At 37.8% G+C, this 25,882-nt stretch overlaps 3 protein-coding genes across 4 annotated transcripts in view; all 3 read left to right on the top strand.

Moving 5' to 3' along the window:
• Positions 1-25,882, top strand: part of LOC138029779 (tyrosine kinase receptor Cad96Ca-like) — a 124,687-nt gene that overhangs the window by 47,145 nt on the left and 51,660 nt on the right. The window lies entirely within an intron of this gene.
• The window catches only part of LOC138030378 (MAM domain-containing glycosylphosphatidylinositol anchor protein 1-like), a 157,475-nt gene that overhangs the window by 90,107 nt on the left and 41,486 nt on the right, over positions 1-25,882 (top strand). The gene's annotated exons all lie outside the window — the stretch shown is intronic.
• Positions 1-25,882, top strand: part of LOC138029750 (tyrosine kinase receptor Cad96Ca-like) — a 50,633-nt gene that overhangs the window by 17,058 nt on the left and 7,693 nt on the right. The window contains exons 4-15 of one of the 2 annotated variants that reach the window (XR_011127926.1): positions 749-988; positions 6,909-7,151; positions 8,014-8,280; positions 18,286-18,510; positions 19,318-19,365; positions 20,791-20,897; positions 21,417-21,475; positions 21,565-21,755; positions 22,855-22,959; positions 23,039-23,783; positions 24,541-24,868; positions 25,101-25,211. Coding sequence is in view for 1 of the 2 variants with exons in the window: in XM_068877560.1 (XP_068733661.1) it covers positions 22,856-22,959; positions 23,039-23,057; positions 24,541-24,868; positions 25,101-25,211 (562 nt within the window). In the remaining variant the exon portion in view is untranslated. Of the gene's footprint in view, positions 1-748; positions 989-6,908; positions 7,152-8,013; positions 8,281-18,285; positions 18,511-19,317; positions 19,366-20,790; positions 20,898-21,416; positions 21,476-21,564; positions 21,756-22,854; positions 22,960-23,038; positions 23,784-24,540; positions 24,869-25,100; positions 25,212-25,882 lie in introns of those variants that run through there. The other variant, XM_068877560.1, reaches the window with a different exon arrangement.

Here is a 25,882-nt window from a genome sequence, read left to right as displayed (position 1 = left end):
CTCTTCGCACATGATCATGATAGACAAAAAATATACATATTGATACTTTTTTGCTATTAGGTTCCTCTCATTCATGTACAGTTTACCTAAATGCGTTGCACGTCTTAACATCTTGTATTCGACGAGGAAACATGGCACTGCGTCGGACAGGTCGATCATTAATTTACCGAAGGCAAAGTCAATACGGAGAGAACAAAACCAATATGAATGTGCAAATGAGGACGGTGCAGGAATTTGTACAGAAATTCCCGGTCTTTTGCGATGAACCAAAACGTTTATTATGCAGTTGTGTTAGTATATGTTTTGCATAATCGATGTCAGCCATAAAGAGTTTCTTTGGCTGGTTCTATTTTAGCTACATCGCGCCAGCATTTTTAGTAACAGTTTGTCCACAGTCGGCTACAAGAATTTTGTGTATTTTAATATTGGGTGATATTTCCTGGATTCTTCCTAATTTCATAGTTCCTACTTATACTCCCCTCCACACCCTTTCACTGATACCTATGTCAGCTGGACACTTACTTGAAGTTTTGTTCCTATTTATGTTGTTTTCTTTGTTTTCAATTTATTCATGGAATAACAGTTATAAATGGCAGTTTTTTTTTCAAATCATTTTGTAACTGACGAAGATGTGGGACACATCAAAACATGAATTTCCGGTTAAAAGAGTTTTATAAGCTGATAAAATTTGATAATTATGCAATAAATAAGAGATATGTAGGTGACACTGACACTTTTTGTTTTCTAGTTTCGCCAACGTTGAACGTTTCAAAAAACCAAACAGTAACCGAGGGAGCGGATCTCAGTTTATTCTGCACAGCTGATGGCAAACCACCACCAAGAACAACTTGGATAAGACTTTTTAATAACAATGTTGTGTCTGGGAATTTCAGTAGCATCAGTAGGCAGGATGCAGGAGGCTACAGATGCACCGCTGATAATGGAGTTGGAAGTCCTGTTAGTAGAGATGTCTTCATTGATGTGCAGTGTGAGTATGACAAGACATTATATATTGCTTTATGATAATTTGCATTCCAGAAGTTCAAGCTCTCAACATTCTTGTCAGCGATATTTAAATCCAATGACTGAATTTAAGCTAAGCGGACCTTGAGGGAACACTGCTGTGAAGGGTGCTGCCACTCAGAGGAAACCTTAAATGCCCACTTTGTTGCTTTCCTGGCAGCCTTATCAGATATGGAAATTAAAACATTCGTGCTTGTGTTTTACAAAGTAATTAAGGATTCTTAATATATATGAGTTAAATATGTACTTATCAATTGCTATTTGCAGCGTTTGATATTACATGGCGTTTTTCAAGTTCCTTTTTTCTATTGCTCTGCATGTTAGCGTTAATAGCGCCGGAGGACAGCCGTTGAATTTGCCGTAAGCATAAACAAAATCCTGAATGATTGGCTCAAAGTGTTTCGTCATTTGCATGTGTATTAGCCTCGGTCCCCGGTCTGTAGTTCTTTTTTGTCAAGAACACTGTCTTTCTCGTGGCGTGGTGTAATATATCCGCGCTTCCAGGTGTCAAGTATACATGTGACCCACCAATTATAATATCAATTAGATGGCTGAGGGCTTTCGCTATGGAACATGACGATGCCATAGCCGCCCCTTTCAGAATCAACTCATGTCCTTGAGCTTTGTGCGACTTAATGTTCTCTAACACTGCTTTGGAGAAGTGAAGTGAAGTGATCCTCGCACTTTAACTGGACAATTTTAGAAACTGTCTTCTTATAGTCACCTGAAAAATTCAGATGGCCTCAATAGGATTCGAACCCATGATCTCTGGGATACTGGTGCAGTGCTCTATCAACTGTAAGAAGCATTTGCATTGCACCGATAGCGCAGAGGTCCTGGGTTGGAATCACGTTGGAGCCACCTGAATTTTTCAGGTGACTATAATAAGACAATTGCTCAAATCGTTCAGTTAAAGTGCGAGGATCACTTCACTCTTCGTCTGTGTTCTTGTTCTGTAGAGTTTGAGTAAGAGCATTTCTTTTCTGCATGGCTGATCTTACTTCTGGTGTAATGAACTTAGATTGTCCAGAAGCACCTATGATTTTTCTTGTTTTTAACGGTGTGTGGTCTGCTGGTTTAGAAACGCCTTTTTATTTTAAGCAGTCAAAACGTTGCTGTCTACAACTTAAGCGACTCCATCGTGAGAGAAACGATTTTTATTACAGTATTTGTTCGTCACCACGATGACCAACAACCACGTTTTTCAGAATTGCTATCCTTGGCGGTGATCGCAGAAAATGGTTCATTTTCACGACAAACAGCTGAGTTGTGCAGCTGGGTAGCGGGCGTATAGAAAACGGAATCCTAAAAACAGAACTTAGGATCCGGAACCGTGATACCGAATCGGAACCTGGAAACGGAGATACGAATGGAAAACCGTTATATTCTGAATGCCGAAAAATAACACCAAACAAAGGAAAATGTTCTTCACATGACAGTTTTCATTCTGTACAACTTTCATGTTGTTTCTGTAAAAGTTCTCAAATAATAATTTTCAGTCTTCGTTTTAAATTTGTCATGTAAACTGTTGTGATCTCCCGTTTCTTCTCTTGGATGTTCACCTGTTCCATCAAAGGGTAAGCTTGTGTGTGCTACAACATGATGTGGGACATGGGATATTAGAATCTATTTTAGCAACCATTGCATTCCTACGAGCAAATTTGTGGAAAATGAGAACGGGAATTGTTGCTTACGGATCCCACGTTCAGTTTTCGTTGATTCGCAGAATGAATGGAAAAAGCGTATTTAATAGATTGAACAATTACTGCAGTTCCTTTATTACAGTTGACAATTTAGTATCCTTTGCGGGCTCTTGTAATAATTATCAATGACCTTTTAGATAGTTCGAGGATGTCCGCTTGCCTCTAAGGGGTTATTGTGTGTTATATGAAAATAAGTCAAGTCCAGTTAAAAAGAAAAAGGAACTTAACGCCGACGACTTATTGAAATGAAATGAGCTGATTCGAGGTTTCTAAGCTAGGAGGAAAATTGCATTTTACAGCGCACGCAAATTCACATGCCACGTCATGCACCGAGCGCGCGCTAAGTACTAAAATGAACAATGATAGGGCAGATGGCCATTGCTATAGCTTTGCTAGGATTTAACGATCTCGGATGTTCGGTGACCCCTACTTTTCTTTGCAGAAACAGATTTTATTTACAATTATCTCCACATTGTCCAAAACTGAACAAAAAATCAATGTGGTAAGTTAAAAAAGTTTCAAGATTTCTTTCCTCGGGACATGGAATCCTGCCATCTTGCGGCTGCAAGGTGCATGAAACTATGGTCGCTAAATGCAAACTCGTTTTTTAAGGAACCTCAACAGTTAACTAAATTCACTTTTGGGTCCACTTAAACAATGTTTGGTAGAGAACATTTCACTTAAAAGATGTAATTGCAATATTTTTGGGCTTACAGATACTGTGGCCTTATTCGATAAAGAAGACGGATTTTTTCAGATTTCTCTCCAAACCGAAGTCGGTGACATCACTAACTCATCTTCTTTCAAAGGAAAAATTTGCAGAAAAAAATCAATGTTAGAAAATTTTCGCGCGAACGTCCTTAATTTAGGGGACGAGCTTGTAAGATCAATGCTTATAAAAGGTTTAAATTAAAGGCAATTTGAAAACAAAGTTAAAGAATTAAAAATCTTGAAAAAGTCAAAACGCATTTTGTAGCTGTCTTTCTCCGAAAAGAAAAGGTATTCTGCTGAAAACCACATGTGCGTTCTTCCAGTATTTGGGACTAACAATTACACATTTTACAAATACCACAGGTACTTGGCTTATCCTGTGAGTTGTGGTTGTTTTCGCTCGTCACACCCCTAAAAGGACATGATTTACACTGTGGAAAAACGTACAAGCGTAGTCACCTCTAGATATTTTGTTCAACTCATTGAAATTAGCTGTGTAAGCGGACGAAACTGTTAGGAGAATAAAAGGAAGTTTACAAGAGAAATTTAGAAAATAATAATAATAATAATGGAAACTTTATTTGTCTTCGAGTACAGTTGTAAATCTCTCTACGTATAGGCAATTAACAACTGGCTATTTGAAATTGAGTGATATACTTGTATACCGTATTTACAAATGAATAAAAAAAAAAGAAAAAAAATTACAGTTTTATTAAGTCTGGGCTGTCCCAAGTCTTATTTCTACGACAGAAGATAAAATATGTCGCTCTAATGGCTAGACTTATCTTTTTTTTTTGTTATATAGTGTTTTTGCGTTTTGTCAATGCCAATGTCATTCATCATTTCTGAGAACGTAGAGCATTCGTTGGAAAGAACACCAAGGGAGCTCATGGAAAGGTTTACAAATTTAACACGTCTGTAGTTACTTCTCGTGTCTTTGACCACGTTCATGTATTTTTCTTTTTTGCGTACTGCATTGTTTTTAAGGTTAGATTCGAAACCAACCGTTTGTTCTAGAATATATAGGCACTTGGACTGTATTAGGAAAAGAAGATCTGGACGATAATTTTCACCAGTTATAATTGAAGGACTCGGAAAGCCATTGACATCAGCATAGAGTGAAGAGCGATCATTAATTACAGGTTGAAGTGAGTTGGCAATGAAGTTGAGAATTGAGTCGTGTCTCCAGGTGAAGCGATCAAGGTAATGTTGACAACCAGGGACAATATGGAGGAGTAACTCAGGATTAAGGCAAAAGAAGCAATCAGGACTTTGTGATAATCCCCATCTTGTCATATTCGTACGTGTAGGAAGGGAGTTGTTGATGTAGCGACTGGTAAAATTGTAGATGTTCTTAGGTAGATGAGACTGGGCAGACGACCAAATGATAATAGTAATAATGATAATAATAATACTGATAATAATAATGATAATAATAATAATAATAATAGTAATAATAATAATAATAATAATAATAAACGAAACGAAAGGAGGAAAACTGGCACCCAACGACAGCGCCTCAGAAATGCCTGTAAGTAACGAGTGCTCCATCCCAGTGATAGGCAGCGAAGATCATTACAAATTCTTAGGAAAGTACCAGAATACTCAGCATCTAGAGGATAAAATTATTGAAGAGGCTTCCAATCAGTACGAGAATCGGCTTTGGGCAGTTTGGACTTCTCCATTGTCAATACCACGAAAAGTTCGTGCAACCAATGTTTATGCCGTACCTGTCTTACAGTACTATATGTGGACCACCGATTGGTGTCTTAGTCACCTCAAAGAACTCGACAGGCTAACAAGGAAAGTGATCACTGACTGTAGTGGAAAGCATAAGCATGAATCAACACCATTGCTTTACTTACAGCCACAACAAGGAGGGAAAGCATTAGTGGAATTAGAAACACTGTACAAGAACACCAAGATAAAAATAGCGAACTACATTAACAACTCAAAAGACCAGCATATAAAGCTCGTAAAGTCATTCCAGCTGAAAAAAGAACAAAGCCATTTAAGATCTATATTTAAAGATGCCAAGGTACGCAGAAAAATTGAACATAGAGTGTGATTTTGAAGACGGAGAAACAATCTTGAGAAACGGCGACAAAGAAATGCGCGTAAGCGGTAAGGAACCATACAAAGTAAAGAGCATTATAGATAAGGCGAACTCCGACAGGCACATGAGAGATACACAGAGACAGCCCTGGGTTGGGAAATTTGTGACTCAACACTGGAATGATCCCCAAATATCAAATAATTCATATGACATCTTTAAAGAGTGGAAGAACATTCCAGACATTGTAATGTCAATCGACACAAGTATCAGGCAACAACTCCTAAATACGAAGACCTACAGATCCCAGAAGTTGCACGAACAAGTAGAAGAACTGTCCTGCCGACTCTGTTCTGAGAAACAGGAGACTGTATCACACGTACTTTGTGGCTGCTCACATATAGCTCAGTCACTTTACAAAACTCGCCATGACAAAATGCTTCGCCCTGTCTATCATGCTCTCCTTGAAAAATATGGTTCCGTTGAATCTGATTATTCTTCTCCATGGCATATGCAATCCCACCCTCAGCCAAGCAAAGAAAACAAAGAAGCAAAGATATTATGGGACATACCATGGCAACTTGAAAAATGTCCTAAGGATGGTGCAAACAAGCCAGATATAAGTATACTAGACAAGAAGAACAAAGAATGGTCTGTAGTGGAAGGTACGATATGCACACCAGGAACAATTGCTGAAAGAACCAAGTGCAAACAGAACAAGTACTTAGACCTTAGATTAGGAATAAAGAACTTGTATCCAGGCTACAAAGTGAAGCTTATCACCATAGTATTTTTACTATCTTGGTGCATAGTACAAAGACCTAGACAAAGAACTGAATGTGTTATTTGGGCCGAAAGTAGCAAGGTTGACAATTGAACGGTCCCAGAAATGGGTTATTTCTCAGAACTGTGAGATCGTTAAGAGATTTTCGTGCATGTAATTATGCAAATGCCCAAATATAGCAACATAATAGTTGAAAGAGCAGATTTTAGCTTTATCATGCTGAGATTTTAGCTTTATTATGCTGAGATTTTTAAATTTAATTTTTTTTAATCAATATTATTTATTTATTTTTAGAATATTTATCTTATTTAGTAGTGCATTTATCGCTACTTTTTATTATCTTAGATTTATACTAACATATGCAACATGCACATATATATCTTTTATATCCTAGTCCACATTGCCTAGGCTGTGCCCGCAATGATGTTGATATAATTATACCTTGAATGATTTTACCAACAAAGTTTACCATAATAATAGTAATAATAATAAGAAGAAGAAGAAGAAGAAGAAGAAGAAGAAGAAGAAGAAGAAGAAAGAAAGAAAGAAAGAAAGAAAGATGTTGATATGTCGTGGTAATTTCTCAAGAGCTGAAACCTTAAAAGTTGTTGTTTTCTTTGACTTATTATGACAGACCCACTAAACATAATATCTATTTCCTTGAATCAAACGGTTGATGATGGAAACGTTGTGCGACTCAATTGTACAGCTGATGGTAATCCAGAACCAAGCATTACGTGGACGAGGCTGTTTGATAACAGTATTGTCAACATGCCTTTGAACATCACAGGAAAACAGGATGAAGGAGGTTACAGATGCACTGCTGACAATGGAGTTGGAAATGCAGCCATTTCTGACGTCTTCATTACTGTGCAATGTAAGTCTCAACTGCTTCCTATTTTTAAAATTGAGCTTTAAAATCAGACTGCCTACCGCCACTCTTTCCTCTTTTAAAACTTTAAATTCAACCTGCGCATCACAGGTTGCAAAGTAGTCAACCAGTAGCGAATAAGCAAGGATAGCAATCACATCCTTTTTTATTCGTAAGTATCTGGTTTACAGTCTTGTCCCCAGCATCACATTCATTGAAGCTCATTGTGCCTTCATCAACATGCAGACTCTATGTTCTTGAATCATTTTTATACAGCTACTGTCTGTTTCATGCATGGTTCCAATTATTGGTGTAGGCTTGATTACCAGGTGCCAATTATGGTAATGACAAGCGCTCATTCCCAAAAATGCAGCTGGATGCATAAGGCAAGATGTGTTTGTAAATTCTAACAAATAAATCAGGGAAACCCCCACCACACGCTTCTTGACGACATCATAAAAGGGCTCTCAAATCTATTTCTGATTTCTTAGAATGTATATTTCGTAATTTTGTAATATTTAAATTTTGGAATACATTAGAATGAAATGAAAGTTCAAAAGGTCATTACACTTATGTAGCAACTTAAGCATTTGCAAAGGAAGCCAAAGAAATCCAGGCTTGAACGGAACTCTAACCCACGACCATGCGATTGAACTGCTAAACTACATGTTTAGCTCTTAGAGAAAAAGAATAAGGAAAGTTGCTCAGCTGCCATGCAATTGTAATTGGACAAGCTCTGTTGTGCTACTGTGTCCGCGGACAGTAAAGGGGTTTGGTTCCACGAGTTTTGCCGCCACAATGTACCATTCTGAGCTTAGCATCTGAGTTAAAGGTTTTAGAAGGCGTTTTATTTTGTATGATTTTATAGCCTATCATCCAATCAACACAGTCTTCTCAACAAATCTGCCCAACAACACAGTTAACTTGAATGAAAACTTTACTCTCTTATGCAATGCTGATGCAAACCCAGCTGCAAGCTATCGATTGTACAGGGAGCAGGAAAGTTTGGAGGAACAGAACAGTGGCAGTTATCTTACATTTGTTAGTACCAGAACAAAGCAGGTGGCGTACAGATGCATCCCATTTAATTCCTTTGGTGACGGACCTTCAAAGTTGATCACTGTCACAGTGTACTGTAAGTATATATACATCGACTATTCATCTCTTGACTTGCGTGCTATGCGACTTCCGCAATGTAGGTGACAAAAACAGTTCATGTCTCAACACCTTTTTTACACCGCCATCCTGGCAACAATGATGTAAAATCCCACGAGGATATTGTTATCTGTGTCTCTAGAGATTATTCACCACGTGAGGTGTTACACGTCAAGGATACATGTTTTTCGTAGTTCTGTTGCATGCAGTAAGAATGCCTTTAAAATAAAGGTATAGCAGGACTACTCTTCACAGACACCATGAAGTGCCCTATTTTTTAAATAGGGTGTTTGTGTGTGTTACAACTAGCCCTGCCATTATCATGATCATCATCATCATAATGATGATAATAAGAATAATAACAATGAGTTTATTTTTATAGCGTTATTACACTAACTGTTCATAGCGCTTTACAAATCATCATACAGAAATCTGTTCACAGTGAATACCCTAGAAATTACTAATTACGTATCATTAACAAATTAAGTATTCTCACATTACAGATAAAATAAGGTAAAGCAATGTTTAAAGGTACGCTTTCTTAAAGAGATGGGCTTTTAACGAGGTTGTAGACGAATGGACTGACAGCCACCTGAGGTTCCTTTGACTGTTACACGTTGCTGGCATTTTTCAACAGGACTCCATAAGTACTAAAGCCAGATTGATTTTTTTCTTTTTAAATTTAACGAACGTGGGTAACATAAAATACGACAATTCTCTATGTACAAATGAAAACTCAATTACAAAAAGAAGTTGCAAGATAATTAACAATTATTCTTTGAAATCGTGGTAAATAGTGGCAGAATATTTACCTCGCCGCCTCGCGGCTCGGTAAATATTCTGCCACTATTCACCGAGATTAAAAAGAATAATTGCTTTAATATATGCTCAGGAAGTGATCTCAACAACATTTGCAGACGAAAACCATCCAACGTCGCTTTAATTGACATCTCAATTCATGCGTGGAAAACGTGCAAGCAGCACAAAGCATGCGCGAAAGTGTTTACAGAAGCTTTGAGCCATAGCAACCCCAAATAACATTCGTTCAAATCCTCGCCACAAAAAGCCAAATGGTCATTTAACACCGTAACGGTTTAAATCAGCAATCTATATCGAAAGTCTGCTTGTTAAAACATTTTCACCGTTCGTTCAAAGTTTTAGAGGTTCATTTGAAATGGAAATTGAAAGTGTAGTTGGTAAAGGATCCACACGAAATGGCGGCTCTAATTGAGGTAGGCGTTGGTTTGTTGCAAAATGACCCGTCTTGTTTCCTTGCAGCCAAGTGGAACTTTCTTAAACATTTTAATTCCTCGTTTTCAGTGACAAATTCGCTAGGCGACAAGCCCGAAAAAATAGAATTACTCCGAGTGAAACATATTTTTGGCGTGAAGATTGTTTAATTTTGAGCATTAATTCTCTGGAAAAACGCTGGTTGGCAAAAGTATGAACTCTCCTCTTACCTTTGAAAACTTTCAGGCCAAATTTTGTGGCCCTCTTTTTATTCTGTAGCACAGCATCAGCTTGTATTCTCAACATTTCCAATTCAGAAATGCTGACGAGGTTACGCCGGCCATCTTGTTTTGTTTGGATCACGCATTATTCACTCCGTAGGGAGTGAATAATGCTCAATTACTCCGAGATAGCGAACCAATCAGATTGCTTGAAACAACAAGATCACTGACTGAGTATATACTAATTGTTACTATTATACATCAGACTCACTATGAAAAATCTGATTGGTCGAGAGCATTCAATCAATTCACAATAGCTTGTGAACTTGACATGATAAATGTAATATCTGCTGCAGATATTACATTTATCATGTCAAGTTCTACGTTTGCGTGGTTACTAAGCCCCTTGGAGTGTTATCCTCAGAAACAAAATGTCTGAACGCTTCGCTTCTGTTTCTGAGGTTGAATTATGTGAAAAATGTATAATAAAACAATTATTGATTTCGGTTTTCGTTTTAGCCTTCGGCTTCGGCAGATAACACAGACCTCGGTTTTGATGTCTCATGATATCATGCTCAACCTCATCCAATAATTGTTTATTATCTCACAATCCAATCTGTGTAAACCGTTCTGTAATTTGCAGAACCAAGAATACTTGAAATGAATGCATGCAATATTACTCTACTTTGCTGGGAGTTTTTTGGGCAGCCTGCAAATGAACTCTTGATTGCTCACAGTGAGTCTCCTAAAATAGCCCAGGTGGTCAAAGTTCCCCATAAAACACAGCCAAACTTTGACCAATTGGGAAATTCCACCAGCGTTTGGGATATGACCGGTCTTTCCAAGCAAATAAACACAAGCCAGAAGAGTTAGCCGATTTGGTATATTCTTTATTTTCCCGCAAAACGTGATTTCAAAATGGACACTTTTCTGACGCTGGTGGGGACAAACGTGATACCAGATTCTTACTCTTGGATAATGGATTGGGAGAGGTGAAGACAAAGTGAGACAAGAGAAGGAAGGTTTGCTTCTGTTCGCTCAGTTAAGGAATTTATTTTAGAACAAGAAAGCAAAAACGCCGCAAAAACTGAACGAAATGTAAGATTGCTTGAAAGACTTTTGAAAATGAAGGCCGAAGAGAGGAAAGTGGAAGCTATTCCAGCGGTTGAGCTGAATGAATACTGAACACATCGACCAAAATGAATTTATCCGTCCGCACTGAAGATGGCAATAGGGAGCTTAAGATCTACGACGACGACGTCGTCGAAAACGCTAAAAAAACAATGATATAATTGGTTAAAAGAGCATAAATAATCTTGCTGCACGTGCGGCACGGATTTTAGCTCATATTTTTGCGGTTCTCTGCGTGACGACGACGTGAAATCGCTAAATTTTAGGTTTTGACGACAATGTTAGCATGCAACAGAGTATATTTCATTCTCTATTTTCAGTCCGAAACCGCTCGTACCAATTTATTTTTAGGATACATCGCACACATTGTACGACGTGAACAAGATGGAATAATCGCGAAAGACTTTTACTAGAGCAAAGTTCTATTTTGAGGTGACATTTTCGTCGACGTCGCCGTCGTAGATCTTAAGCTCCCTAATGAATGCGTGACGAGGAAGTTTAGTGGCAACTGAAGAAAAAGGGCTGTTCCGGAAGTGTAACAAACGACTCAAACTGGGCTCAAACTGCAGACACCAGGTAGTCCTACCATTTCAACCGTTACCACCTTTAAGACTCGCTATGGCGATTTGACCGAGTCGGACTAAGGTGACTTCGGCGTACTTCGCGCCAAACTCAAATGGTTAAGATTTCTTTCCAGTACGGAAATGAACAAACTTCGGGGCGTAAAATATATCGTATTCTTCATCTTCTTTTATACGTTAACATTGAAATTCCTTCCCAGTTTACGGATACGAGGGACTTTCTTTTGCTTTCATACGAGATGAAATTAATAACAGACGATTGATTTGGTCTTCTTTACGACACGTACAGTTCACCAAACTTGGATTTGCCGTACGATTCTTTCCCGTTTTTGACCTGAGTTAGCTGAACGAAGACGAACGCTTTGCACAATTTCGCTTTTTTCAGTTTCATAGAACAAAGGAACATCATAGGACTCAGCATTAACTCTAGGAAGGGCCGTTAAATTATTTCAACCCCAAGCCAAAACAAGGTGTTTACATTTTAATTCCTATAAAAGGAGAGAAACAAAACAAATTTGTTAAGAGTTTGCAAAGCAGGTGAGCACAATAAGGTAACAACTTGTGATTTGATTACGTCTTGACAATCGGATGAACAGAAACTTAGAAACTTATGATTTCTTGCTTGTTTTTTGTATAAGGCTTTCTAGTCCGCGGCAAGCCGGCATGATGGGTCCAAAGGAATCCTTTAAGTTTTCACTAAAAGACAAAGCCGTAAATATTTAAGTACTTAATAGTATGGTTAAATACTTTATCTATAAACTTAACTTCTGAAAAAAAAAAAGAGAAATAAGCATTAAAATGGCAAGGAAATGAATGTTTATACTCGCATAGTGAGAAGCACGCCAAGCGAGACACTTTGCCATAGTAGAAAAGAATGTTACGGGTGGAAAGCCATACTGCTACGCCTGTGCTCGCGTCACCGGAAGTGATTTGGACCTCTCGTAGCCGTAGTAGCACCTTAAAGTCACTAATACCGTACGTAAGACGTACGCATACAGCAACCTTGCAAGCATACGCTTTGCCCACACACCTATAACGACTTTACGACGCTTAGTAAAGGATATTTCGAAGACAAAGACGAGCCCAGGGACAGACAGGTAGCAGTATACAAGATCACATACTGGGATTGCAAGGCCAGTGCCATTGGTGAAACCAGCATGAACCTAAACACACGACTTAACAGAACACAAAAAAGCGACGAAGAATGGTGATCTCAATAATAATATTGCTGAACACTATTCTTAAACACACTATCGACTGGGACTGTGCTAAGTGCTCAACCGGCTGTACGGACGACTTACACTTTAAAGCTGGTATACAAACTTAGAGCAAACGACTTTAAACCCTTGCCAACTTCTACCGGCGCCTTACAAACGATTACTTAACGGAAAACTTACAAGCCGGAACGTAATGCACCAATCACCACTCACCAACCTCACAACCAATCACCCTACTTTTCCAACTATCAATCGCATCACAGTCTAGACCATCGCTACATTCGTTTGAATTTCCAACCGTCACATGACTCTTCCGCTCATGTTGTTAAAACGTCGGTTACTGCAATTAACAGTCCTTCTCAGGACTCTTTTCACACGGACGACCAAATGCCATTAATTAAGCAATGTGTTTTCATAATATAATGAAAGCAAGAAAAACAGGGATGCCAAATGATTAAAATAAGATGTAATGTTTAGAAGTACTCTGACCAGAATCTGGAATTGCTCTGAATACATAGTCCCTAGCTAACTTCTATGGTTTTTTCACATATAAATAGCCCACTTCTGTTACTGAAATTTATGCTTGTTTGCAGCTTAAAATATTGATATAGTGGACTAAAGAAAGTAATAAGATGTGTATGTGTTGAAGACAGTATTTGTCGGCAACGATGATGATTCAAACGGAAGCCCTTATTTGCGCAGCACAGGGACAGGCTCTCAGGACTATTTACGTGAAACATCACATTGATCGGACTGCTGCGTCACCGCTGGGTAGAATGGGCGTTGAAAAGGGAGAGAGGGTATTTCACCTAGTAAGTGACTGCAAAAAGTTGGCCCAGAAGGAATATATAAGACGATATGATAAGGTGCGAGGATTATACAGTGGAAGTTGTGTGAGTTACACCAGTTTTAGAGGAAGAAAAAGTGATATGAACACGCACCAGAAGGTGTTGTGGAGAAATGTAACGTAAAGCTACTTGGGATATGAACATCCAATGTGATAACGGTTGTTAAAGCAAGACGACCTGACATCATCGTAGTGAGCGAGAAGGAGAAAAAATGCTTAATTGTGGACATTGCTATCCCCGGAGGTAGTAGGGTACATGAAAAGGAATTTGAAAAAAAAATCGAAAAAATACCAGGATTTGAAGGAGGAGATTAGAAGAATGTGGCGTGTAACGTGGATGTAGTACCTGTTGTTGTAGGGGTTCTTGGAAGTGTTACTAAGAAACTTCTTCAATGGATTGAAAAATTGAGGATTCGGGTATAAGAATTGGACTGTTGCAGAAAACTACGCTATTAGGAACGGCCAGAATTTTAAGGAAGGGGGTTGAGGAGAGTGTCTCCAGGGAACAATTGGTTATTGGTTATGACTCGCTCCCTTGGGACGAATGTTGGCAAGCTAAACACGATAGAATGCTGCGGCCAATCTACCACCACCTACTACAGAAATACAACTTCCAAGAGAGTAACAACAAAAGACCTTGTTATATGAAATCAACACCAACAGCTGTCATGGGAAACGCAAACGCCAAGATTCTATGGGACACTTCCTTTCAACTGGACAGTGCCCCAGAAAAATGGTGCCAACAAGATCGATATAGCCGTATTGGACAAGCAAGGCAAGTCGTGGTTGCTAATCGAAGGCACTGTATGCCAGGTAGGACGGATCAAGGAAAAAACAGTGAAGCAAGAAAAGTACATCGATCTACTGAAAGGAATAAAGAACTTATACAAGGATCACACAGTAACTCAAATCAACGTAGTATTCCACTTCCTAGAAGGTTATTATATGGGAATGGAAAAGAAACTTAACAACATCACAGGAACAGACAAAGAAACTGGATATATTGTTATTAAATGCTAAAAGTGGCTCCTTTCACAAAACAATGAGATAATTATAACGATTATAACAGTTTTACACGTAACGCAGAAGCAACAAAGCATATGGGTCACCCGCATTGTTGTAAAAGAAAATACATTGAAGAAACAAATAAAGATACCATAATAATTAATAATGATGATGATAATAATAATACTTATAATGGTAATAATGGTAATAATAGTAATATTAATAAAAGTTATCCTATCAACTTCTGACGATCGACCAATAACTTGTTCAAGCAGTCTATACAAAGTGATAACCTCAGTCACTGACCACCTTTTAGAAATGCATCAAGATAAGAACAACGTCATAATTGATAAGATGATACAAGAAGATGCCCACTTTCATAAAAAGAATTAATCTCGTGTTTGGATCGATGTCAAGAGGGCCTTCGATTCTGTTTCTCACGAATGGATCACCAAACCACTTGAAATGCATGGAGTAAACGCAGATCTCATCCATATCATCAAAACTATTCTGAAAGCATGGAACATCAACCTTGAAGTAATATCAACAAAGGCAAGGAAATCATTGCTCCCATCAAAGTAAAGAGAGGAATTCTTCAAGTGGATTCTTTTTGTGTGCGACTATTTACATTAACACGTAATCCTATTGCATGGTATCTGAGGGGTACAGAGGGATATAAATTGTCCCATGCCCAGAACCAAAAGATCACACATGTGCATTTCGTTGATGACTTAAAAAACTTACCATCGTTCTGAACACATAGTTGTGACCGTTACAAGGAAACTAAATAAAATGTTCACAGACACTGGACTGGAATGGGGGATAAACAAGCGCGCTGCCATACACATGAAATGAGGCAAGCTAAGTACCAACAACAACAGCCGTGCAATGCCTGTAAGTAACAACTTTACCACCCCAGTTCTGAGCAATGATAACCACTACAAATTCTCAGGAAAATATCAAAACACTCATAGAAGAAGCTGCCAAGGAGTACAAGAACCCACTATAGGCAGTTTGGACTTCCCCATTGTCAGTCCCACGCAAGGTCCGCGCAACGAACATCTGCGCAGTGCCTATCTTACCAACTGCATGTGGTCAACCGATTGGTGTATTAACGACCTTAAAGAACTCGCTAGATTAACAAGACATGGAATCAATGAGTGTAGTGGAAAGCATAAGTATGAATGGACAAGATTATTGCGTCTATCATCAGAAGATGGAGGAAAAGGATTGAAATGGAGTCACTGTACAAGAATGCCAAGCTTAAAGTAGTCCATTACATAAAATAACAGTGAGGATCCACACATTAAACTAGTCAAATCATTCCAAGAAGAAAAAGAAAAAAAGAAACTCCTTCATCTTCTTATGATAGACACAATAATCTTGTCGATTCATACTTATACCAAAAGGTATGGAGAGGAACTGGAACTCAATTGCCACTTTGAAGATGTCGCAACAGTCTTGGAAGGCACTGACAACGTAACAATAGTGAAAACGTTAAAGAACCTAGGAAAATAAAGCAGATCATCCATAAAGCAAGTATGAAGAAACCCGAAAGTAAAGTCATGACACAGCCATAAATCGGAAAGTTTGTGACTCAACACTGGCCGGATCCAGAAGTATCAGCCCACTCGTACGACGTCTGTAGACAGAAGAAGAACATTCGGATATAGTTATGTTAGTAGATACTAGCATTAGACAGCAACGTGTTAACACAAAGACCTATAGATCACAAACGTTACGTGAACAAGTAGACGACTTGGCCTGCCGACTTTGTTTTAAAGATCAGACGACAGTATCACACCTTCTCTGTGGCTTTTCTCACATAGCACAGTCACTGTATAAAGCACGACACGACTATGCTACGCCCCGTTTACCGTACTTTATTGGAAAGGTACAGATTTGAAGAATCCGTGTATTCTAACCCGTGGTACAAGCAATCCTATCCCCAACCAAGCCAAGAGAACAACAAAGCAGAGATCTTGTGGGACATACCCTGGAAACTAGACAAATGTCCAGTGAATGGCGCAACTAGACCGGATATCAGTGTATTGGGTAAAAATAAAAATGGATCATCATAGAAGGAACGATATGCAACTCAGGAACAATCACAATGAAAACTAAACACAAGAAAGATAAATATATAGATGTAAAACTAGGTATTAAGACCTTATACCCAGGTCATAAAGTAAAGCTCATTACAGTAGTCTTTGATTTTCTCGCAGTTTGCTGCAAGGATCTTGAAGAAGAAACTGACCAGCATATTAGATAACAACTTAGCAAAGACAACTATTGATCGCTCACAAAAGTGGATCATCTCCCAAAACTGTGAAATAGTAAAAAGGTTTCTCTCATAAACTGATTTTGGTTAAAGCCGTTTATGGATGGCAAAGATGTACATAGTATCTTATTTGCAATTTTTTTTCCTTCATAAGCATCTATGAATTTTACTAATTCTATTTTGTTAACTATATATTCATATGTAAGTTTTACAATATTACATTGTATTTATTAGATTGACCATAGTCATAAGGTTTTATAGGATAGTTACATGAGCACCATTGCCCAGGCCTACAGGCCCACAAAGGTTGTAAAATCATTTGAGGATATTTCAATAAAGTCTCCCATAATAACAATGATAATAATAATAATAATAATAATAATAATAATAATAATAATAATAATTTTTGATAATAATAATAATAATAATAATAATAATTTTTGATAATAATATAATTTTATTAGAATTTTAAATATATCTAATATAATACAAATATTTACAAATGCGTTAAAATTTATCCCATCATACCTTTTTTCCTTTATACTCTCATTTTACGAAATGATAAAAATTGCTTACCTAAAAAACTAAAAAGCTAATAACTAATAATCTTATAAGAAATATTATATTATGAAAACAATATGTATTAACAAAAAATATCTAAAAATGTTCTTTACTCTACTCTCTAAATCCTGCTTGTTCTTTTTCAATCTCAAAGCCTCATTGCTCAATGTTCAAAGGGACACGCCTAGTGGTTCGTGAACCTCCTAGGCAAAGTAAGGCGGACCTTAGTAGAGCGAAGGGCACTTTTGAACGTATCCATGAAATTGTTGTGCTGTACTCCTCTCCTTTCTTAATAGATATTAGTTCCGCAAATCTACTATGGAAACTTTTGCATTCGCCCGCCATGCCTCCGGTAGTCGTGAAGACTAAATGTGTGAAAGTCCCTTGCTCAACCTCCAAAACCCTGCTCGCGTACAACCTCTTCTTCTCATATTCATGTTTGCGATAAATCTGCTGAATGGTGAAATCTTTGTAAGACCGTCGCGAAAAAGGCAGAGCCTTGCCTATCCCAAAAGCCATAATGATGATGATGATGATGATGATGATGACGACAACAACAACAATAATATCCTAGCACGTTTTTTTTCTTTTTTTTAGGAATACAACATTTGGGACGTTTTATGAGCTAGCATAAGTTTTAGTAATTTCTTAAGGTTTTTGATTAGCATGTATGGTTTAGTCTCGCAGTAACTGGCTACGGTTACAGCTGGGCAACCAGTCGTTTTTATCCTGCTCATAATAATAATAATAATAATAATAATAGTAATAGCTAGGACAGGACCGGCAGAATGTACAGGCCCGTTACGCCAGTCTTTCAGCCAATTAATTTGCATTCTTTCATTACGCTAAAATAAACTACCGTGTACCATTTTTTTTCTTAAATTTGATCTCGTTCTTCCTTGCTTTTATAGACGCTGCCGAAGCTACGGGTAGGGGAGGGAATTTTTCGTTGCTTGAAGGAGGTTCAAAACTGTTCTCATGTCCAGTTGACGGAAACCCTGAACCTAACATAATATGGTACAAGGGCAATAGCGTAAATACAAAACAGTTGGAAGCAAGGGAAACTGGATGTTACACTTGCTCTGCAAGCAACTCTCTTGGAACACCAGTCACCATCACACAGTGCCTTACTTTTGGTAAGATTATCAGCCTATTTTGTCACTATCCTTAATGGAAATTACTTTTAAAGTGCGTACACTGTAGATATCAGTGATCCTCATATGATGAGTTCGGCCTCCATGAGTAGACCAACGTTTCATCATAGACAAAAATGCCATTAATATGTGTTCTTTTGCATTTATTTTGGGTGTTACTAAAACGTGGAACCACGGACCGCGGAATGTCGTAACCCCCTGACATGTCCAGAAATGCACGCAATCGCAAAAATAACAAATATAACAATCACTCAAAAACACATACCCAATATAACATTCTCAACAGCTCAAAATTCTGCTAGTCAGGTGTTAAGAAAACACTGTCAAAATCTGATTAAGTTTTTTTTTTTATCACAGGGGCACTTTAATTCCACATGGCACCTTTGTTCTTAAGAATTTACCAATTTGTTGGAGAATTTTATCTCAACTATTTCAAACTGTTACCCTGCATTAAGTAAGAACCTACACAAAAGAAAAAATAGAAATTTCTTGGAAAAAGAGGAGAAAATAGGAAGCAGGCCGAAAAATAGGAAAAAATAGGGAGAAATGGGTTAATGTTTATTATTGAAAAGTTTCTCTCTATAAACGGTCAATGGTATAAAATGGTGTCCAAGACCCTCACCATTATCGCCATTATCACCACTCTCTGTCAGCGTCATGAAACAGCTCGTTTACTAGGAAAAACGAGTTACAATTGTTGAAGAGGTTCTTCACTATGACAAATCACTGAAGTTTGTTACAAGTGTTGACGTCATTATCTGCTCATAGCTCCTGGTGTTCTTTATTTAGTGCCAGAGGAACCTACCTCGGCTACGCCCACCTCTACAGCACAACCAAGTAAGTGGTTAAATTAACATTTACTACATGAAGTCAGCCATCCTTTTGTTTGAGATGTAGTACTAGAATCCTGTTTGTTTATCGTTTACAAGCTTAGGGAAATGAAACCTTGAGGGTGAATGTCTAAGGCTTCTAACTTTGTACCCTCAGATTTATGTACAACACATGACCTATAAACTGGCCAAGATTTTTTTAAAAGTGCTGGACATACATACACAAATTCATCTTCATTCGGACCTCCAGATAGCACACTTCGTATTCATCAAAATATCTGCACACGCGTAACAAGAAAGAGTTAATAAGGAAATAACAATACAAACAGGATATACTCTAGATGTGAGGTTCCTTGCATACATTGACTCTCAATTACGTTTCCTGTTTATTCTGGACTAAAAAGCCATACCTTAGTAAGTAAAGTACTTGTAAGAGTCCATTTCTTGTGGTAGTCACCTTCGATTAAGAAGCATATTTTCCAAAAGTGCCGCTGTGATAAAAAAATAGACAAAAAACAATTTTTCTTTCTTCAAATTTTGAAAGACATTGGTGTGTTTGTTTAACACTTGACTGGCAAATTTTGAGCCTCGATTTTTATCCAAAGGCCGTTGACTTTGAGTGAAAGTTTTGGATTTCACGGTCAGCTATTACTCACGTTCAAAACTGACCGATTGGACCTCAGAGGGTTGGATCCAAGAAAAAGGTACGTCAAAGGCTCACTAGTTTAAAAACTCAGCCCGTGAATGCAGTTTAGTATGTAAGCGAGTTTAAAAGTGTGAAAGCCCAAAACTCCCGTGCTGCATTTTAATTCTGCGGAGTACACACGCATTACATTCTCAAACTAGTGAGCCTTAGACATCATTTTCTCCTCTATCCGGCTTTCTGAGGATATTAAAATTAGTAATCGCGCATCTTTAAATAGGAAAATCTCAGTTAAATAAAACAAGTTTTTCTTTTCAAATCAAGGCTTAAAACTTTGGTTGTTTAGTGTTTAGTTAACAGTTTTTAAAATCCAAAGAAAAAAATTAAATTGACTTTCTTGGTCACAGGAGCACTTTAAAGCCGGATTGTACAATTAGGTACAAATATTATTCGTACACTCAAAAATTTGTAATGTCATGTAGTCATCAGGTCTTTTTGCATGTTTTTCATCCCATGAACTTTCATTTGCGCTATTTAAACCCAAAAGATAACTCAACTTACCTCCATGTTCAGGACATCAAGCTTTACTTTAAAAATTAAAAACTAATAATTAGGAGCTATTTGTGAGTTGTATTGTTGTAAAAAAAGTCTGTTGCTGTTGTTGTTGTTGTTGTTGTTGTTGTTGTGCCAAACATTGCTTTAAATAGATAACAGATATTCATAACTTTTTGTCTAGGATTTGACTTTTCAACCAACAGTGAATGAAATGTTTGACTCTTCCCTTTTTAGCAAAGCAAGTTTATGCGGACCTGACGATAATGGAAAACTTTTTATCAGAATACGGAGATTTGAATAAGCAAGTTTCAAAACAATTGGCGGATTCATTTGCGTTAGAGGTGCATTTTGACATTTCTCACATAATCTGGAATAAAAGACACGTGAAGGAATATTATTCATTTGTTTATTTACAGTGTATTATTGTAATGTAAAAAGTTCCTATCGGTTTGTATTTACAAGTGTTGGGAATTCCGTTATCACAAGTGTCACAATTGCAGACAGTAAAATGGAAAAAAATTGCAGTACTAAGCGTTCAATAAACTAAGCCATTGCTAAGCAAACGATTTACTAGTCATTTGTTTGTTTTGGAAATATTGTAATTTTTCTTCATTATTTGTTATTAATTATGATCACCATTAGTCTAAGGAGTAAAATTGATTTACTGTACATTTAATTAGTAATTATTGTTTGTTGTTAAACAAGGAAGCGGTATCCTTAATAAAAATTGCCTTGTAGAATGGTTAGATGGAAGAATTAATTGCAACACTAGTTCTTCATTAAATGAAGCCATTCCAAGGCAAACGTACTGGCCACCTGTTTTAAGAGAGAACACTCCATTTTTCTTCTACATCTGTTAGATGGATAAAATATACCAGAATGACACCAATTATCTCAGGACTGAAGTGACGGGATTGAGGTTGGTAAAGAGTTGAATTGGTTTAAAACGTGCTTAACCTCAGGCTGTTTCGACTGCAATTTGATAATATTTGTCTCCTTTGTTCTCAGGAGAGGAAGTGTAATTGTATCCTTTATCCTGTACTTTAAAAATCCCGTGACCCCGACTCGGGGACTTGCAAAACTTCAAGCTGCCATGTATAATAACACGTTTGGCGATTATGAAGTTGGACGTTTGACTCTTCTGTCACCTGGTGCTAGCCCTTCCACGTCCTCCACACCAAGAGCTTCTAAACCATCAGGTATGAAGGAATGACCATTCAAACGTTTCCATTTCCTTGTGCATAAGCAGTGTTTCGTCCGTTTTCGACTAACCTCTAGCAAGGAGTCTTATTGTCATCATTAAGTCTGAGTTGTTGTTCCTTATGTCTCAAATTATGATGTGTTCCTTCCTTCTTCTGTCAACTTGTAGTCCACATCCCTTTGCTGCCTCGGCTCCTTGTTGACCCCATTATCTTCCTTCCTGTTATCCTTTACGGTAGGTGCCTTCTGGGTCTTTTCTCCTCATTCCTCAGCCACCGTTCGTCTTTTAGGAGCGATTAGTTAAACAGAGTTTATCCCCATACGAAAAAAAAAAAGTGTTCCAAGTCAATTCCATGCTGGCCAAAATAGATAATATATAAAGGGTATCTATTGTCAAAGACAGTGTCGAGAAGGCAAGAGCAAATGCAAATGAGAGAACCATATAGAGCGAGTTTCAATTGAGTGTCGTAAAACCAAAACCAAAGTAATTACTTTGGCCAATCAAAAAGGACGGAGACAATCCGGCAAACCAATCAAAACTCGAAGTAATTACACGTAGCCGACACAAAGCGCGGGAAAATGTGCACGCGTGAGCCACGATTGGTTTTGGTTTCACTTCTGATTGGTTGAAAAAATGGCGCGAGAACTTTGAACCAATCACTGAAAGAAGTAATCATAAACCAAAGTAATTATCTAATTACTTTCGACACTCAATTGAAAACCGCTCTATATACTTAAATCAGCCAGCTTCCTTCTAGATAGGTAATACTGATGACCGCATTTTAAACTGGTTGAATAACCAGTTTCATATTTTTGGTCATCTTGTCCTTCTCCTGCTCATCCCCCCTGGTTCTCCAATGATAGGGGAATGAATGCCTTAGTTTTTTATGTAAAAGGCATTAGTAATAAGTAGGTCAGGTTGGATTTGCTACAGCAACAACAACAACAAAAGAAAAAAACAACCACAACGACAAAATGGTTTATTTGAACCACACGCAAATACATGAAACACTTTTACCATTGTTTAGGAACTTTTGTTAGCACCATATGTATTTTTCTTTTTCGACTAATTATGTTCTTTCATATTTCTCTTCACAGAATGTCAATGCACATACGACACCACTCTGTTGGTAATCATTGGAGTTCTTGTGTCAATCATCATTCTTCTAATACTGGTCATAGTCTGGCAGCACAGAAAGCTAGGTGAATAATTTGATGTGTCTTTTAGGATTATGCTTTCCTTTCTTTTGTACTTATTGTAAATCTGATCATCTTTTGTTAGGCATTGCAAGAAAGAAAAGGTAGGTATTTTAATTTTTTCGTGTTTTTGGTCCATTAAACATAAAAGTAAGAGGTCTGGCTTAACGTTAAGGGGAAAGTTCCAGTTCCCTGGTAAGTGCCTACTATATGTCATGTTACTCCAGGGTCAAAAACTGTCCTAAAATATAAATGTTTATAGTAGAAAGAAAAAAAAACTTAACAAAGCGTGGAAAGCTATTTTCCTTCTTAAGGAAAAAATTTGTCTGGGAACGGTAGGCGTATTTTCTTAAAAATGTGACACCTGCCTTTTAGCAGAAATAATACTGGCAATGATTTGCCATCATCCCAGATATCTGAGTTAATGTTGCTAAAAAAAAGCTGTTTTCCAAATGACCTTCTCCTGTAAGACGTTTGCCACCAATCTGTGCAGGCGCCAGATCGCAATGGTGCCATGCTAAAGTAGTGATGCGCAAACAAAAGGAGCTCATGAGAGATCTTTTCTTCTCGCCCACCAGCAATGAGGTGATGACGTAACTTGAGAATAATGTATTGTCCTCTCTTGTTTTCTGTTCGGTTCTCCCATAAAATAAATCGCCTGTAAGAAATGATGTTTCATTTCTTTCATTGCAATTACTTAGGAAAGGAAAAGAAGGCAATAGTAATAAGAAACGCAGGCTAAATTTGAAGAACTAATATTTTTGCCTACTCTTCGAAATGTCGTTAGGCCATACGAGGTTGCAGAAGATAAAGATAGGGGAAGCTGTGACGTGAGTTTTGAAAGCGAATATGCAAATTGATTAAATTTGAGTGATATTGTTTTTTTGTTTTTTTTTTATATTGCTGAGACACATTTGCCGCCATTTTCCGGCAAGTTTAAGGCATAAGTTGATTATTTCACATCGTAGAAAAACCTCGACTTTCCAGGATAATCAATGTGCTCGTTTCCTATATATCTATTTTACTTATTGATTGTAACGGGTGAAGGAAATTTTGAAATGTGATTATAATTGCTATAAGCGATCATTCTCACCAACAGTCATTTCAAACGCTGTTCAAAACATGTGTTTAAGAAATTTCGGTTAACTCGTCAGGCTGACCAGCTCCAAGATAGCTTGATTGCCCATATATGGTAGAGGAATTAAGTGTACTTGCATTGCCGCGGGTTTGAGTCCCTTAATTAACTGCTTAAGTTGTTTGCAAATGTGATGATAGAGTCTTCGAACTCCTTGAATGTAAAGTAAAGGTAAAGTCACTTTATTTAATGTCGGTGTTTCCTTCAGTCACGAGCCTGGTATCAATGGAAGCCGACGGTGCTCCCTTTACTCCCCTCTCTCTGTCAGTGCTCCGCTTTAAGGATATTTAAAGCTATAGTCACCGAGGATTGAGCAGGGGATTTCTCGCTCCGAAAGCCGCACACTAACCAACTGAGCTACGCCAACCTCTAGTTAGCTTACTTTTGAAGAATAATGAAGCATACTAACCGTTACGAAGGAAATTTAACCCGGATGCGTCTTTTGTTTTCAGAACGAAGTTGCCATGGAAGAGCTTAATCCTACTAACGATCCACCAAGTAGTTCTAATCAACAGCTAAGAATCCCTATCGAATCTGCATACATGCCGTTACAAGAGACCACCCATTATGAAGTAGGACCAAGCAGCGCTAATAGCTCCCCTCGGAATGTTGAATATGCACCCCTTGATCTAAGAACACGGTCATGGGAAGTAACACGAGAAGACGTCAAAGTGGAGAAGATCATTGGTAAAGGTGCTTTTGGCCAGGTTGCCAAAGGAACAGCAAAGAACCTTCCATTCCATTCTGGCACAAAAACTGTGGCTGTTAAAATGCTGAAAGGTAAAAGTCTTTTTTCTTAATAGCGTTGGTTTAGGAACAAACATGTGTAATCCGCGAATATGGCTACGGCGTACTTTGGGAGAGATTTTCTGTGATTTCTAACACCTTTGTGTTTGGCAGTTACTTGAATTTAACCTCGAACGCACGAAGACAAGAATGAGCTCTGATGAAAGATACACGAGGTGCAATTAATGCTAATTTTACCTTTGTTTTTTATGTTTATTTGGTTTAGCTAACGCTCCTGAGTCAGACAAGAGAGATTTGAAATCCGAGCTTGAGCTGATGAAGACCCTCAAGCCTCATCCACATGTTATCAAACTATTGGGATGCGTCACTGAAACTGGTAAATGCATCTGTGGACTATACTTTGATGCTGCTGCTGTAGAAAAAAGCTCTTCTCTATGAATGCTCACTTGTTGCAAACCAAACAGTTCCCACCTTAATTTCGTCTCAGTATTACAGTAGGATATCGCATAGTAGTTCCAATCGTAAAGTGAAGCCCATTTACAGCTTGCCAAAGTGCAAAATGTTCAGTCTAAAGTACTGTTTAAGAAACGAGCAGAAGTGTTATGTCGGGTTTACATCTTAAACACGACCTGCGAGTTTCTTGAACGGCTTCAAAAGTACTCCACAGAAAGTGTGTCCCTCTGGAGTCTGAACAAAGGGTCAAATGTAAATGGTGGATGGAGAACATTAGCATACTAAGAAAAGAAGCTAAGCTTTATTAGTATGCTTTATCTAAAGAATTCAAATGAGGAACGTTTTATCAGTTTGTTAAAGCTCAGGCGCGTCACATTTTTTCGGCGACCTAAGAGGCTGTTATAATCAAAAATTATGAATGAGTTTTGAAATTTTATATGTTACTACCTAGGTGTCCATAGTTCCGTTGTCAACTTATTAAAGTCGTTTGTTAAATTACCTGTACGCGGCGTTTAAGGGAGCAGAGCAAATCCAACTTAATCTTCAGTAGGAGTAAGAGCTTTCACAAAGCAGACAAAGCCGGGTTAATAAAAT

This window comes from Montipora capricornis, chromosome 13 (assembly GCF_036669925.1).
Source record: "Montipora capricornis isolate CH-2021 chromosome 13, ASM3666992v2, whole genome shotgun sequence".
Classification (NCBI taxonomy): Eukaryota; Metazoa; Cnidaria; class Anthozoa; order Scleractinia; family Acroporidae; genus Montipora; species Montipora capricornis.
Note: the sequence above shows the minus strand (reverse complement) of the source record. Positions and strands in the feature narration are given on the sequence as shown.